Here is a 17539-nt window from a genome sequence, read left to right as displayed (position 1 = left end):
CCATCACTATAGAAATACTGGTTGATGGAGTGAGAGCATAAATCAAGCATGTGACTAACATTGTAGACATAATAGGCAAAATAGGAGGGGGAAAGTCCATTCTTATTGAAGAGAAAGTGGCAGACTGTAATGATAGTTATTTCACTACCACTACAATAGAAGAACAGAAACATTAAAAAAATTAAAAAATAGAACGATGTTTAATGACTCAGTCTGTTTATTTAAGGAGAAAAAAATCAGTTTTCAGTACTTTCTTTCACAGGCCTAGCTTAACCCAGAATTGCTTTTAATGTTGGAACACCATTTTTTGCTTTACTCCTTATGTATCACCAGGTTTCAGTAGAACAAAAAGAGAACAGGACTGAGTCGAATAAGAATCTGAGTCCCCTTTCCCATTTTAGCTTTGTATGCCACCTAAAGCAAATCATTTAGCCTCTCGGGGCATCAGTTTTCGTATTTGTAAAATAAAAGAAATATTCCCTAGTCCGGAGCATGTTACTAGGTATTATTTTTTTAAAGGATTCTGTGGTCAAATAAAGGAAATAGCAGTTTCGAAAAATTAAACATGTTTTTTTCCATAGTACATCTAGGAATCTTAATATTTTAATAAGCCTTCTAAGTTTCCCAGACTTCTGCTCCCACAAATCCCTTTTTTCACAGACCCTGTTGCCCTGCTAGTGCTTATTAATATTAAGTCACCATAGCCCCATCTAACTCCTAACATTCTGATTCTGGAAATTACACTCATTTTGTTTGGCTCTTAAGTTCTTTACTGGCATGTAGTTATTGCAGGGTTACCGCCAAGTTGAACTCAGTGCCTGCGCTGTCGGTATACTCTGCCCTTCTTTTCAGCTGGACCTGGAAAGTATTGCATTTTCCTGTTTCTTATAAATAAAACAGCCATTAGTCTCTGTCTTTTGCAATATTAACTTTCATTTCGCTTGATTTGATTATGCAGTTAATGGCCCATTTTTATTCTAAATTAATCTGTGAATCTTCACTTGAATTTTACCAATAGTAAATACTTGAAAACCTCAGCTCGTTAAATTGTTGTGATAAGCACTGATGCTGGAGAGAACACAAGATGTCAAATCTACATGTAGGCTAATTATTTCAATCAGAAATAAAAGGCTTCTTCAAGATACTCTTATTGGCTGAGATCTTTTAATTATAGATCTTGTTCTTGCAAATGTATAATTTTAGCTGTTACTGTGTACCATCATCTCATTTAATAAAACAACAGTAATAGAGAGGACATTATCCCCGTTTTGCATGTACTGAAACTGAAGCTTAGAAAAACCAAGTAACTTGCCCAGGCTTCATAGGTAAAAAATAGCAAAGTGAAGTCTCTTGAGTCGCAACTCATATATTCTATTATACCACGTAGTCTCTTACTAAATTGTATGATAATACTATATATGGCACATGCACTGTAGTTATATTGTTAAATAACATTCATTATTTATGTTCTTCTAGGGCAGCACATATACATTATCTCATTTAATTAAGTTCCCCAGACAACACTGAAGTAGGTACCATCATATCCGTTTTACAGATTTAGGAAATCGAAGTGGTTGACCAGTTTGGTCAAAGTCATAAAACTAAGAATCTGGGAATTAAACCCAGAGCTTTAAAGATCTAGTGAATGTTTGAACATAACACTCCAGCATGTAGCACTTCAGAGACGTCACACTTAGTATGTATGTGTGTATTTATTCAGCATATTTGACTGTATCTTCTTACCTGTGGAAGAAAAAGAAATACCGTATATCAGACAAGTCCTGCCCCTGCCAAAGCTGATGAAAGATAAGAAGTTTCCATAAATATAATTCCAGATCAGAGGGATTAAGTGCTGTAAAAGTGGTGAGATTAAGGACTCTGGATTTACAGGTGGAAGACGTTGCTTCCTGCTGGGAGATGGCAAAGAAGGTAACGTTTGCCTTGAAGATAGAGACGACTTGGGAAGGTTAGAGTTTGAGAAGACATTCTAAATACAGGAAATAACATGAGAAAAGCACATAGGTTCACATAGGCAGTAGAGAGTAGGTTTTTCGGCCCGGATCAAGGATGTTGTGATGTAAGCAGTTGAGTATGAGTTTTGGAAGCCTAAGTTGGGGGAGAATCTGACCCCTTCCTAGTTAATGAGTCTGGATGCGTTTTATTTGAGGTCTCCACTGCAGGACAATTGAAAGAGAAATGTCTGCCAGGCAATAACAGTTTCTTTTTGCTGTCAACTTTAGGACGTGAGTCATCTCTCAGGAATGAATGATAATACCACCAACCAGGTTGTCCAAGTTAGAAACTTGAGAGGCTCTTTGCCGCCTTTCTTCTCTACCCTAGACATTCAGTCATCCCACTTACCATTCATTCAATTCCACTTTCTTAAAATCTCTAAGCTTTCCACTTCTCTGCCTTGTTTTAGACCTCAGTCATTTCTTGCCTACTTAACTATTTCTGTTCTGTCCCCTTTCTTGTCCAGTCTCCATATTACCATCAGTGGTATTTCCAAAGCAGAATCTATCTAATGTTATTCCCTGCTTAATACTTTGTAATGAGTTCCCCACTTCCCTCTGGATTGAATCCAACTCTTCATTTTCTTCACCATACAGACACGGACTAGTGTATCTTCTCTTTAAAAAGAAAAGAAAAACCTCTTTTGACCTTATTCCCTCTTGTTACCATCCTGTTTCTCTGCTTCCATTCATAGCCATATGTCTTGAAAAGTGTACTTTTCTTTCCACTTTGTCACCTCCCAAATAAATATGCTCAGGAAACTGCATTTATTAAGGCCATTGGTGATCTTGCATTGCCAAATCCTTTTGCTCCTTGATCTTTTGAAATAGCTGACTAGTCCCTTCATAAAATATATTTCTGTCTTATCTTCCAAAACATCACATTCCTAGATTTCTTCATCCCTTTCTGGTTAATACCACTTAATATTCTTGATCAGTTTCTTCTCCCCTGGCCTCTAACTGTTGGCATTTTTCAGGGCTCTGTCTTAGTTCTCCTTTTTTCTGTATTTTTTTTCTCTAGGTGATCTCATCCATCCTTATAACTCGAAATACCTACACTCATATATGTCATCATCAGGCATAGTGCTGATGGCTGCTGGGGGGGGGAGCTCCAGCCACATACATTCAACTTAATATTTGACATCTCCCTGGGCATCACAAACTTCACGTGTTCATACAAAATTTTCCCCTGAGCCTGTTCTTCCTCCCGTCATCATCCCTTCTCAGTAAACGGCACTACACTGCTTAAGCGAGAAACCTTCCTCTCCCCAACAAATAACAAGTACTTCCGATTTTTCCTCAAAAACTGCACATCAGATCCACCCATCTCTTTCCCTCTCCACTTCTTCCGCTGATTGTAGCTGCTTTTGTTCCCCTCCAATTCATTTGCACACAGTAGTCAATGTGATTTATCAAAATTTTAATTGGGTGGTTATTCGCCTTTGCTTAAACTTTCTGGACTCTTCTATTTCATGCTAGAGACATTGAGAACAGGAGTCATTCATTTAAAATAATGTTTATAAGGACTAGCAATGTGGGGAAATGTTTATAATTAAATTAAAAATTTAAAAGTCAGAGAACAAAATTAATATACATATGATGATTGCAACTCTGTATGTTAAGGTAATGATACTGATTACCAAACTGCATATAAAATATACTAGCTAGTATAATTATGAATATTTTTCTATTTTCCTTAATAGTTTGATTCACTTTACATTTTAAAAAACATATATTTAAATAATTTAAACTTCAGAAAAAAGAATGGTGAAGGGGAAGTTAAAGTATTTGTGCTAATTGCTTTCTACTCTGCCCTTTTTCTTATGCTTATCCAGTCAGTTACAGTACTCCCAGATTGCCACTACCCCCCAACATCCAAGTTCAGTCATTCTGTTGTTCACTATAGTTCAGAGGTTCTCAGTGTGGCTCCTAAACCAGCAGCCTGAGCATCAACTGGAAACTTGTTAAAAGTTCCAGTTCTGGAATCTCACTCCAGACCCACTGAATCAGCAACTCTGGGGGAGAGGTGCAACAATCTGGGTTTTAACAATCCCTTCAGGTGATTTCGGTGCACGCTGAAGTTGGAGAACCACTGTTGTGGTATACTCCAGGGTTTAATTCAGGAGTAAACTACTACACCTTTTTGGCAATACCTGGTATTATTAACAACGGGGAGGGAAAATGTGGAATCTCACTCTTCAGTCTAGGCTTCTGGGTCTTGCACTCTTTACCTTCTGGAAATAATCATGACTTACTAAGCTAACGAGTATCTTTAATAAAAAGGCCTTTTCTCAGACTCTTTTTTAGTAATTTGTAAGCATACCTAACCTTTGCTTTATGACTTTAGTTTACTTCTGAAAACCTGACCTCTCAGTGAAAAGTTACTAATGTCAGAAAATATTTTTATTAATTTCAGTGGGAAAAAGTATGTGTTTCATGATTATCTGAGACACCAAAATAATTTTTAGATTAAATATATATCAGTTGAACAATACACATTTGTGAAATGATAATTTGAAAGTAAATAAAAATAACTTTACCTAAAATGTAACGATGGCATATTGTATGTGCTTACAAAGGAAGAGAAAACTTTTGAGTGGTGGCTGGTGAAGGAGGAATACAATGGAGTTATTCTTTGGAAAGTGCTGGGAGTCAGGTGGTGGGTAGGCTTTAAGGCAGGTGACTTTGGGAGTTCATGGTTTTCTTCCACTTAAAAATAGTTACAGCACACCCGGAGCGGCCTCTGTTCTCAAGGAGTCTGGAAGGGAATGAGGTGCCCCAACAGCTCATTCCATAAAAAGGTGTAAACAAAGTGCTGTTGCAGGCACAAACAGAAAGAAAGCAAAGGAGGGAGTGGCTGGGGAGGCTTGTAGACCCATCAGATCTCAAACTCAGTCTTAGAAAGAGTGGGGTTCTGACTGGCAGACATGGTGGCGTGCCATGCTGGCGGAACAGCGCGGGAAACGGCTCGGGGCCTACGGTTAGGGTACTGGGAGTCAGTGCGGAGCACTTGGAAAGGGAAGGGAAGGGGATTGTGACAGACAGCCTCGGTAGGAAAGAGGACATGGGGCTCGTTTCATCTAAATCCTGTGGGCAACAATGAGCTATAGAAAGTGTTTGAAGAGAGCAGGGCATATTTTAAGGAGAGTAAAATCAATGAAAAAATATTCATAGCACAGAAAAATACTGTTTGGGCAAAATAAAGGCAAAATACAAGAGCACCTTTGAAACAGAAGCAGTGCACACACACTCAGCAGATGGAGAAATTGTAAAACATACTACCTCTTCAGTCTTCGTGCTTGGGTACATATGCAGAGCAAGCTTTCCTGATTCACTCAGTTTATTAATTTGTTCTTTAGAATATTCTCTGAATAGAAATGATTGTATTGAGTAAAGCAAGATCTATTAAATATCACCTCTTTTTTGTATTTTGAGTGTGCCTTTTTTTTTTTTTTTAAGTTGTAATACAAAAAAAGGGTGGGTGTGTCATGGTCTAGGAAGTGGTATTCCTTCTCCAGAGACATTACAGCAAAAAGCTACCTAACGGTCATTATGGGACACAAGGCTGTAATGAGAAATGACATGTCTAAGGAAACTGCTTTGAAACTAGATGGATTGAAAACTGCTTTAAAACTAGAATTCTTTTCTTTGGTGGCTAGTTGAGCTCCTGTAAGCCCTTAGATGAGGCAATTTTTAACTATGAACTTTGTAGGCACCTCTAATCGCCTTCATGTAGCTGTCTTATGGCCCAGAGTTTTACAGTCCGTTTGTATTGGAGCCTTGGCTGCTCTGATTTATATTCATGCTTTGGGTCTGAAGGCAGAGGAGAAAAGGAGCTGTACTGCCCTTAGGGTTTTTGTCGTTGTTTTTGGTTTAGAAAGGAAGGTATGTAGAACTCCAAATTCACGTACATAGTATTTTATAATATTTGATCCCATACTTCTTAACTTAAATATGAATGTGGATGGTTTCCCATTTGAGTAAAATTATGTGGAACAAAGGTAATTGGAATCCACCTCCAGGAATGTAACACATAAGAAGTATGTAGAATTTTGGGGGAGTGGAGTGTCTTGGATGTGAAAGATCTGAAATTGGAGAAAATTTTTCCTGTTAAACATGTTTTTAATAATGGGTACAATTATACTTTATTCTATCCCAAAATTGCATTTATTTTTTAAAATGATTTAACAGTATTTTGAAACATTAAATGAAAGACCCTTCTAGTTATCAGATATGGCAAGTCTAGAATTGATATTGTTACAAAATGGTTTTATTTTTGTTTTTGTCTTTTTTTAGCTTGTCAGGTTAATTTCCTTCCTACTTCCATTTACAGAACATAGTACTTTTTAAATTGCCTTCATTTGCATAGCTGTATGACTAGGATCTACGGAGGAGGTGCACACAGCCTGGGATTCCTGCCAAAATCATAACGATTAACCCACAGATAGACTTTTTAAAAAGAGTTAAAAGTCTTGCAGCGGGTAGAAGGGTGGGCGGAAGTGGAAGAGGGTATCGGGGGAATAAATGATAATGGAAAATATACAATAAAAATTATGTTAAGATAGTCTGATGATAAGTTACTAAAAACTTTCTAAAATCTTATATCAGTCATAATTGTTGTTACTGTTGTTTTTATAAAATGTAATGGGTACAGAAATGGTCAGCGGTGGAATGGTTATACCAGCGTGCTCCATATATAAAGCATAAGCTTGAGACCATCAGCTTGAGACGCCCAGACCTGCAGTTTATGGAGGAAAAAAGGCTGAATATTGAATTTCGAGAGAATGACCAGTGGTTCTTAAATTTGGCAATGATAGAAATAACTCAGAAAATGTAAGAGAGAGTAGTCGTCGTCGGCAGCCATCCGTCTCGAGAGACGATGGTGTAGCTTCCCAAGAGTCTATCTGCACCGCCGAGAATGGCTGTGCAGTCCGACTCGGGAGTGACATGGTATCTGTCTCCTCCCGTGTTGAATCGACATCTTGCGATGACGCTGAAGCTACAGAGCCTGGGCAGGGTAATATGGAGGGTCTGCTGTTGCCCATGCAGCAGACCCCCCCTCTCTTCGCAGCTGAAGGGTCCAAGGGAAAGACGGAGTCGATACAGCTTGGGTTCAGGTGCGCCGCAGGAGTTGCCGGTGTTGACTACAACGTCAAACCGCCTTAGGGACTCCGGCTCCGGATTTTCTGTCGGGGTTTACTCCCTTAGCCTTTCCCCTGAAGAGGTATGCCGCAAGGCAGCGGAGGTTTTTTGGAGTCAGAGTTTTCCTTCTCTGATGTACCCTGACTGGAAGATCGAACCAGCGACACTTAGCTCGCAGGCCGACGCTCAATCCACTGAGCTAAACCAGCCAGGGCATAAGAGAGAGTAGTACACTTTGAGTTAATCTTAAAAGAATTGTTTCTGATAGAGTAGTAGCAAAATTTGGAAGCAGGACTGCTACATCTGTCCTCTACAGGGAGAGAAAGGAAAACTAGGATCTTGCCCACACTCTGAGCTTCCCAAGCCGGGTGTGCTGGCGTGGGCTGCCAGAGGAAGAGGAAGAGGGCTTTGCTTTTTTTTCTTTCAGTAATTGGTCTACCCAGTAGGAACACTATTTTGCAGCTATTTCGCCTGGAGAGGGGCACCTTTTTGTGAGTGTCTAAATGGTGTCTCTATGCTAGCTAACACCACTTTGAAACCAAACCTAGGATAATTTTTAGTTGTTTTGTCTGCAGAAGATCTCCTTTGGGGTGTCACTCGATGATTAAATATTATTACATGTTAGCTAAAGAGAGTTCTAAGGTTTATAGAAAATGGCTATAAATTCAGAAGAATCAGAACTATAAATTCAGAAATATCACAGCTAAAATTCAGCAGAAATGCTGAATTTAAAATGCTTTTAAGTCTCTTTACAAGAACCTGTACTTGTGAGCAATTGTGAACCTAATCTCTAGACATTAATCTTTATTTCTGGAAAGGGAACAGCTATGATTCAGACTGATTGCCTTCTGTCCTGCTATGTGTAGTTTGTTGTTAAAAATCCATTGAGAACAAAGCTATTTGAGAAATTATGAAACTCATCCATTTAAAAGAGAATAAGTGACTTTATAGAAAGAAAATTGGCCAGAAGTTAGGAAACCCGTACTCGAGCTCTTACTAGCCCCCCTAGTTCACTCTGGCCCAGTATAAGTAACTAAACCACTCTAGTCCTCAGTTTCCATATCTGTAACATGAAAGGCATGTACCAAATATAAGGTCTCTTTCAATTCTATCATTTGTGATTTAAAAGAAATAAAAATCTTTTCTAGCCAGATCTTGAACTGCTATTAAATAACATTGGTAGAGAAACATCCTATTTTAAATCATTTAAGCCAAATAATGATTTTTGCTTTCTCATTCTTGTTTTTCAGAAACTCTGTGAAGGCATATTTAAAGTCCTTGTAAAGGACATTCCAACAACATGTCAAGTGTCCTGCCTCGAAGTTCTCCGCATTCTCTCCAGAGACAAAAAGGTTTTAGTTCCTGTAACAACGAAGGAAAATATGCAGATACTGCTGCGACTAGCGAAGCTAAATGACTCGGATGATTCTTTGGAGAAGGCGTCAGAGTTCCCAGTTATTGTGGAGTCGTTAAAATGTCTGTGTAACATAGTGTTCAACAGTCAGATGGCACAGCAGCTCAGCCTGGAACTTAACCTTGCTGCAAAGCTCTGTAACCTCCTGAGAAAGTGCAAGGACCGAAAGTTTATCAGTGACATTAAGTGCTTTGACTTGCGCTTGCTCTTCCTCCTGTCACTTTTGCACACCGACATCAGGTCACAGTTGCGCTATGAGCTCCAGGGACTACCGCTGCTAACCCAGATCTTGGAAAGTGCCTTTAGCATCAAGTGGACCGATGAGTACGAATCGGTCATAGACCGAAATGGACCTCCTCTCTCACCTCAGGAGACAGACTGTGCCATTGAGGCCCTCAAAGCTCTCTTCAATGTGACAGTAGACAGTTGGAAGGTGCATAAAGAGGTAAGTTTAAGAAGGGTACTATCTACTATAGAATTGAATCAGTCCGGGACATCCCTTAGAGCTGCCTGTAAGGGAGGAATGCTAAGTTGGGAAATGGAAAAAATTTCCAGTTCTCCCGTTACCAGTTGTATGACTCAAGATTAATTTCTTAAACATTATAAGTCTTATTCCTTCCGTTTGTGTAACACTTATGGGAAGGATAGGGTGAAGATGGACTACTGTTTTATAAGACACCAAATATAATTCCTTTTCTGAGTTGTATTACCGGGTGTCTTCTTTTTTTATTTTTATGAGTGCCTCTTTCAGGAACAAGGTATAAATTATAAGATTTGAGGGGAAACAAAACAATATGGTTCAGAAAGGTATAGGCATTTTCAGTGGCTGGCATCTTAAAAAAAATCAGGCCACTTGACATTGATCAATCAGAACTGATGTCTGCTCAGAAGAGTAAAAGATGCTGTATCATGTATCATCCCAGTCTCCTAGAGTGTTACTTTATAGTGTTAGATAACAATCAGAAGTGTAGGACTACAACTAGATTTCCATGCTTGTACACAGTCCTAGAAAACAAGCACAATTACATGAGAGTATGGGAAAGGTTATTTTAAACCACTTGACCTATTTCTAAACTAAGATCATTTTCTGTGGTTTGGACCGTCCAGCAACCCGAAATGAAGCAGATTTGGTAGTTTATATTTGAGTACCCACAAGAACAATATGCTAAACAAGAAACTTAGTTTAAGGAAGTCAACAATTTTAAGTGAAGCATATGTAAGCTTTTTTCCTTGCTTCTAGATTGCTTCTAGAATCTTAACATTTCACATTTACCCTCTCTCCTTAACCTTGAAATTAAGCCTCTGCCTTAAAAAAAAAAAAGAAAGAAAAACATTTTGGTGCGGGATCAAATGATCTTTTCTGACAATTGACTTTTGGACTTAAGTTAACATTTTGTTGTGTCCATTTGAAGCAGTTCTCACTGTGAAATAAAGATCTATTTTTGCCAGCAGTTTACTTTGAAAGGATTATCTCAGTGCATTGCTATAGTGGGAGTAGGTGGGCATCTGACTTTTAAAGCGCAAATAGGTCTATATTTTCAAACCAAATATTTGAAGATCAGGTCTAACAGCTATTTTAGATGACCATAGTATGGTCAGTTTTCCCTGGAACTTGGCAAAAAAAGATGTGGAAAGCCTACATGCTCCATTTATGCTTTGAAACCAAATATTTGAAAGTATTTAAAATGTTATGTCTCTGTGCCTATTTGGTACCTTCTATGGTTATTTTTCTTACAGTATTTGTTTTGGTGTTTTTAAGTTTTCCATTTAATTGCAAGAGCTCTTCTGAGACTGTTGGTTTGCCGTTGTTGGAGCTCCTGTTATTTAATTTGTGCTCTCATGGTTCAGATTCCTGACAAAGAGGACTGCACACCAGTATATGTATGGGATGACGTGTAATAAACATCAGTAAACTGAGATTCGCCCTCATTAGTGATGCTGGAAGGAGCTTTGGAAAATGTCGATGTGGCAAATACTCATTCTGTGTTACAGAATGCTCATTCTCCGAAAGGTTATACGAGAGAGGACCGGTAGTCCTGAAGCAGGCATCTCAGCAGACCTAGTGCCTCTTGTGAGTTGTGGGTCAGATGGCACAGCCAATATAAGATGTACCCTGTTAATGTGACTCTGGGCTATTATATAGTATCAGAAATTTAAACAGTATTGAAAACAGGATCTTGCCAACCCATTTAGGCAAGAGCGTGGGAAAGGTTATTTTAAGCCGCTTGAGTCTCCATGAATTTTAGCGGACATTTAGTCAGTCATTCAGTCAACAAATATTTATGGATACTTGCTAGGTGTTATGCTTGGTGTTATGTAATATATTGGCAATTGTAGGTGTAGTCTCAGCCTTCATGAAACTCCAGTTTTGTTGGTGAAACAGGTAATAAATAAGTAAACAAATACGTAATTTAAATTGTGTTAAGTGCTAGGAAAGAAACAGTACAATGGTTGAGAATACTTAGCACAGTCACAGAAGACCTCTGAAGGTCTCTCCTGAGATCTGCAAACAGAATGATTCAGCCATTTGAAGAATGGGGGATGAACGTTTCCCAGAAATTGAACAGCATGTGAGAAGATACAGAAGTCAGCATAGAGTATTTATTAGTGAGGTACCCACAACTAAACATAAAGAAAATCTATAATAATGGTGCAGAGAAACTTGCCAGTAGGAGTCCATTTACCTGGGTTTTAATATATCCTTGATTGTCACATAAAAGACATTTTTTCCAGTTGAGCAAGCACCTAAAGAATTGTTAATACTTCAGAATGCCAACTGAAATAAACAGATAATAGAAAACTTATTTTATGGGGGAAAATCCAACTTTAAAATATAACTTAAAAATATTATTTTTCTTACTGTGAAAATAATACATGCTAATTATAGACGATCCATGGGGGAAAGAGCATACAAGCAATAAGAAAATACAAATTACCTACCACATGGAGATAAGCACTAGTTGCATTTTGATGTATATCTTTCTAACTGTTCTCCGTTGTATAACATATAAATAGAAACATAAGCATATATTTTCTTTTTACAAAAATGGAGTCATTTTATAATCTTTTTTTTTTTCCCCCCCCACAACAAATTTCTTGTGGAGTACTGATTTTCAAAATGTGCTCCTTGAAGCCATCGAGTTCCTAGGAGCAGCCCCCAGGGACAGCCGTGGGCAGTGCTCCCGGTTCCCACCCACACTTTCAAAAGAGCACATTTCATTGTTGCTGTTGCTGTTTCTTTTTAAATCTAGGTTGTAACTAGATTTTATTTGGTAGATAAAGAGTTCTGCAAACAAGAAACATTTTTTGACAACCACTTTCTTCTCCTATTTGTTAAAGGTTGATAAATCCTTGGTGTAAGGGCTTATCAACCTTAATCAAATCCCCTGTGCGTAGGCATTTAACTATTTGCCATTGTTTGCTATTTCAAATAGTAATACAGTGAATTTTCTTATTGTAAAACTCTTTGTTGATATGTTAGAATTGTTGGGTCAAAGGGCTTTTCAAAACTTTAAGGTTCATTGATATGCATTGCCAAATTGACTTTCAGAAGAATAGTGCAAGTTTATATTTTCAAACCCTGGGCATTTCTGTTTTTAAACTCATTACCTATTTTACAGCTCAGCTGTTACTGAAAATACAGATGTTTGGTTTTGGTGTTAACTTTCAGTAGGTATTTTTATGACTGTTCATTTACAGTTCACCATAAACAAAATTAATGACTAGGCTTTTCTTGAGGTTTAGCAAACTGGTGCCGTTTGTTCATTTTTAGGTTCATGCCTCAGTGTTAAATTTCTGCCTGCGTGGTGACACCAGCTGCAGATTAATTTGGAGATTTCTTTCCATTTGGTAGGAAATCTAGCTGGCTTGGTTTCCACATGGGATGTCAGTCTTATTTCCCTTCCTTCCTCTCTCCCTTTGTCTCTCCCTTGCCTAAAGGTAGTGTGTTTAAGAAGGGCAAATGATTTCTTCAGCAGGACCTGAAGTCACTTCTAGGAAGTGAATTTAAAAGGTCTTCCTTCCGCTGTAACCCTTTGTTAAATCTCTCTGTTGGTGGAAGAGAGCACGTTATTCAAAAGATTCCTTACTTAGCACACATTCCCTTCTGCAATACGGCCTACGTGTCAGTGCAATATAATGAGAAAATATAAGAACCAACAGACGTGGTGGAGTCAGACAACCAAGTGCAAACAGATAGGTAGTTCACATTCTGAGTAGTCAAAGGATGCTTTTTGTGTGAAATAAAACAGTGAGCCCTGGCTGGTGCGGCTCAGCAGATGGAGTGCTGGCCTGAGAACCAAACGTGCAACCTTTCATCACAGTGAGGGCACGTGCTTGGGTTGCAGGCCAGGTCCTCAACTGGGGGCGTGAGAGAAACACCCCATCGATGTATCTCTTGCACACTGATGTTTCTCTCCCCCTTTCTCCCTCCCTTCTTCTCTCTCTAAAAATAAATAATAAAATCTTTAAAACCGAACAAAACAGTGAGTATCCACAGAAAGTAATTGGGAATGTCACACTGTAACAGAAGAGGTTAGTTCCATGATTATTTTAGACCCTTTGAAGGAAATGTATAAAAAGGACGTGATATTAATTAAATAAAACTCAACTGTCAAGCTGTGCCATGTTTTTGATAAATCACTTTTTTCAACATTTATCAAATGCCTAGTATGTACCAGGTTCTGTGTTAGTCACACAAGATACAAGATAAAGCCTCACTGCACTCAAAGAACTAACAGTGTAATAGGAAAATCAGACGTACAAACAGGTGAATATGCAACTATTTGTTACACTATTTACTATTCTCTGTATTTTCTATATGTTTGAAAATAAGAAAGAATCACTTCAGCAGTGCATAGTTGCTTCAGATGCCATATGTTCTAGATCTTTGGGGGTATGTCTGACCTCACCGTCATAATCTTTCCAAGCAACATATCTAGTACAAAGTAGATGTTCAGGAAATAGTTTCTTAATGAAAAATAAGTTGTGATATAGTTTGATATCTGTACTGGAGAAATAATCTGAAGTTGAAAGGAAGGAAAGTTTGTGATATCTTTTAAATTTTCAAAGCTATTAAAAATTTTTCTAGAAGCCTAGAAATTTTAACGATGTTGTTTATACAGGCAGATTTCTAGCCTTTTAATTGCAGCACTATTTTATAACATTTAATTCAAAAAAGCATTTGTTACTTTATGCACAGCACCATGATAGATGCAAGAGAGGTAAAATAGATCATTTTTGCCTCTAAGGAGACAGATTTTTGAACACATACAATTTAGTAGGACAGATACCTGTGGTAGAGGTAGGCAAAAGAGCCAGAGTAAAACATGGGAAGAAATGCTACCCGAAATATTTCCAGGTAAGAATGCTTACATGCATTTGCGCGTGCATGTCTATGTATGTGTGTTTCGCTTTTTATAGAATTGAACTTGAATTTCTATAGGATGTTTTCTAAATCTTATCAAAGTCATTAGAACCACCCTGAGATAACAAAACCAGATTAAGACTCATTGGTGTGAAGTAGTTTCCCTTCAGACTCTCTCTGAGGCATTCATTAATCAGATCAGTTAAAGCTTTGAATGAAAAGGTGTGAGGAAATTGATACTTTTACCAAACAAAAGTGAAATCTTCTCTAGTTCACACAGGAGAAAAAAAAAAGCAACAGTACAGTACAATCTTTAATCAAGAAAAAAAGGCTGTATGAAGAGATCCCAAAGAATTTCCTGAGTTTTGTCATCTTGTTTTCGTTTTCGCTATCACAGCAAACCTGCTTGCTTTCTCTTCCTCCTCCCCTTGTCCTTAGACACTTGCTTTCCTTCTCAGCCTTCAGAGATAGTGTGATTTCAGACGAGAGAATATTGATGCCCTAACGATATCAAAATAAAGATCATGAAGCAAGTAAATGACAGTTGTGTAACGTGGGTTTGTACAATGTTTTATAAAGAGCAATTGTATTTAATCCTTTTATCATCCTTGTGAGACAGGAGGATTAACCCCACTTGAGAAATGAGAACATTGAAGACCAGAGGGTCTAAATTATTTATGGAAAATCACACGGCAAAATAACCCAACAGTAGGAAATAGTGTCCACTCTTAGATTTGTTAAGTAAGACTTCTGAGATAATAGCATTCATTCAACAAATGTTTGTTGAGACCTACACTAATGGATACGATAATGTCTAGAAATAAGCCTGCATATATGCAGTCAACTGATTTATTATACAGGCAACATTGAAGTAGAGTGAGGGAAAGGGGGGGCTTTTAATAAATTGCCCTGGATTAATTGTGTGGCTATATGGAAAAAAAATGAATTTGAATCTCTACCTTGTACCATATGCAAAAAATTAATTTGAGGTGGATAAGAGACCTAAATATAATGGTAAAATAATAAAAGTAATAGGAGAAAACCAAAAATTATCTTTATGACTTTATCTTATACAAGTCAAACATTTCTTAAATAGGCAAAGATTTCTAAAACAGGACAAAATAAAGATCAAACCAAGAAAAAATTGACCAATTGCGCTTCATTAAAATGAGTTCATCAAGAAAATAAAATAAAAAGGCAGGCCACCAAGTAGGAAAAGCTATTTGAAACATATATAGGCAATAAAGGACTCAATCCAGAATACTGTACATTAAAAAGTCCAACAGATCCTCCCTGGCTGGTGTGGCTCAATGGATTGAGTGCCAGCCTGTGAACCAAGGGGTCCCTGGTTCGATTCCCAGTCAGGACACATGCCTGGGTTGCAGGTTAGTTCCCCGGTTGTTTCTCTCATATATAAATGTTTCTCTCCCTCTCTTTCTCCCTCCCTTCCCCTCTCTCTAAAAATAAATAAGTAAAATCTTAAAAAAAAAAAAAAAAGTTCTACAAATACATACAAGTAAAGTCAGTCAACCTAATTAGAAAAATAGGCAAAAAGCTTGAACAGGCCCTTTACCAAAGAGCTATCCAGATGACCAAATAAACATATGAAAAGGTGTCCAACTTTATTAGTCATCAGGAAAATGCATAATAAAACCATGAGACCACTGCACATAAGAATGGCTAAAACTAAACAGGCTGACCCCACCAAGTGTTGGACGGCTGTAGCGTAACTGGTGGGAGTATAAATTGGTTGAAACACTGTTTGGCGGTCGGTACCTTCTAACACTTCATATATGTACTTGCCCCATGACCCAGCATACTAAATGACATGTAAAGAAGTACGTTCATAGCACCACTCTTCAATATAACTGAAAACCGGAAATAATCCAGGTGTCCCGAGAGTAGGATTGATAAGCAAATTGTAATGTATTCATTGTATACAGCAGTGTTTTCTTAACCTAACCATGGTAAAAGACTAGCTTTTTCCCCTAGCTGTCAGAATGAAACTTTTGTATAACACATATTTCACACAATGTCAGGCGGTGTGAAAATTTCTAAATGCTCATGTGCACCTTCTGTACTCATGGCTTTGCACATCGGTGGCGAACAGTATGCGGACAAACAGTGGTTCACAAGCTGCACTGCAAATAAAACTGCTTTCAGGCAATGAAAGAAAACAAACTGTACCTACACACAACAACGTGGATGAATTTCACAACCAATTATATGAATGATTTCATTCATATGAAGTTTAGTGGCAACAAATACTACTAACCTGTGATATTAGACATTGGGATTACCCCTGGAATTCAGGGGTTCTTAATCTTGGCATTGCTCATTTTTGTGCTAATTATATGGAAGTGATCATTTTGCGAAAATTGATCTAGCTCTACACTTATGAGTTAGGCATTTAGTTTTACCATTTATGTTAAAAATGATCGAATACCTATTATACAGATGCCCTCTAAACTTATGACCATAATAGGTTAGGAGAGAAGGCAATATATATGCAAGTATATAAACAAATACGGAATTACAAATTATGATTTTGTGAAAGAAATCCTAACAAGATGTAGTGGCAGAGAATAATAAAGGAGAGAGTCTATATAGATAAGGTGGTCAGAGAAGGGGCTTCTCGGAGAAAATATTTTAGCTGAGACCTAAAGAAGAAAAGAAATCTGATGCCAAGAGTGGAGGCAGAAGTCAGGATTTCAGTAGCTGTTTCGAGTAGAGAAATAGAATTTAATGGGTTTATGGTAGAAGCGGGCATTGCAGACAGAGGGTACAACTTGGGAATCGGTGCTGTGAAAATTGGGACAGGAGGAAATGGGACAGAAGGAATAGGATTTGGGGTTTACAGTTGCAAATAATGGAAAGACCAAAATGGACAGTTCTGCAGAAGGCCTGTCAAAATCAGCATGAGAACAATTGTGGTGTCTAGAATTTTTAAAAAACCTAATTTAAAAGGAAGTGCATTCCCAGTTAATTTCAAAACCAAGGACAATATGATTAAGAGTTAACGGATGAGTTTTGCATGCATTTCAGTGTGCTTTGCGTAATTTGGGGTCAATGAAAGTATATTCACGCGTTAGTTTTGATGGAAGCGTTTGAAGGTGGATGGCAGAAGGGACAGCATTCATTCCATCCCTGCCAGTCTTAGTGTCTGGCATTCCACTGGTCCTGCTCCTTTGCTCTTCCCCATCCCCCCAGCACACAATTATTTCATTATCTCTCATTTCATCTTTATCAATCTCACCTTTTGTTTCCTTCCTCCCTCATTCTTGCTTCTCTCCTTCACATGTTTCATTGAAAGCACTGAACACGTTCATGTATATCATCTTTAATGTAATCCTGTTACAGCCCTAACAACCTCATGTTTGTGGAGATACATGTAGGGAAACTTCAGCTCAGAGACGCTATATGATTTGTCTTAAGGTCATAGCCTACCCTCCTGACTCCAAGTGCAATGCTTTTCCTATTATGCCACTGAGGCCATCATCTCTTCCACATCTATCCATGATAGTGTTGTGTTTAATATTGTCATCTGCATTATGAGTAATGAAAGTGTGCCCTATTGTTTGTTAGATTTATAAGAGATACCTTCTT

The 17539-nt window shown here is 37.9% G+C and overlaps 1 protein-coding gene across 4 annotated transcripts in view; it reads left to right on the top strand.

Moving 5' to 3' along the window:
* The window catches only part of RIC8B (RIC8 guanine nucleotide exchange factor B), a 100524-nt gene that overhangs the window by 23279 nt on the left and 59706 nt on the right, over positions 1–17539 (top strand). For all 4 annotated transcript variants that reach the window (XR_016510427.1, XM_090272567.1, XM_090272565.1 and 1 more), the window contains exon 3: positions 8405–9013. Coding sequence is in view for 3 of the 4 variants with exons in the window: in XM_090272567.1 (XP_090128693.1) it covers positions 8405–9013 (609 nt within the window). In the remaining variant the exon portion in view is untranslated. The remainder of the gene's footprint in view (positions 1–8404; positions 9014–17539) is intronic.

The sequence above is a fragment of the Furipterus horrens genome, unplaced genomic scaffold (genome assembly GCF_987537825.1).
Source record: "Furipterus horrens unplaced genomic scaffold, mFurHor1.1.pri manual_scaffold_4, whole genome shotgun sequence".
NCBI lineage: Eukaryota > Metazoa > Chordata > Mammalia > Chiroptera > Furipteridae > Furipterus > Furipterus horrens.
This window is presented reverse-complemented; position numbering and strand designations above follow the sequence as displayed.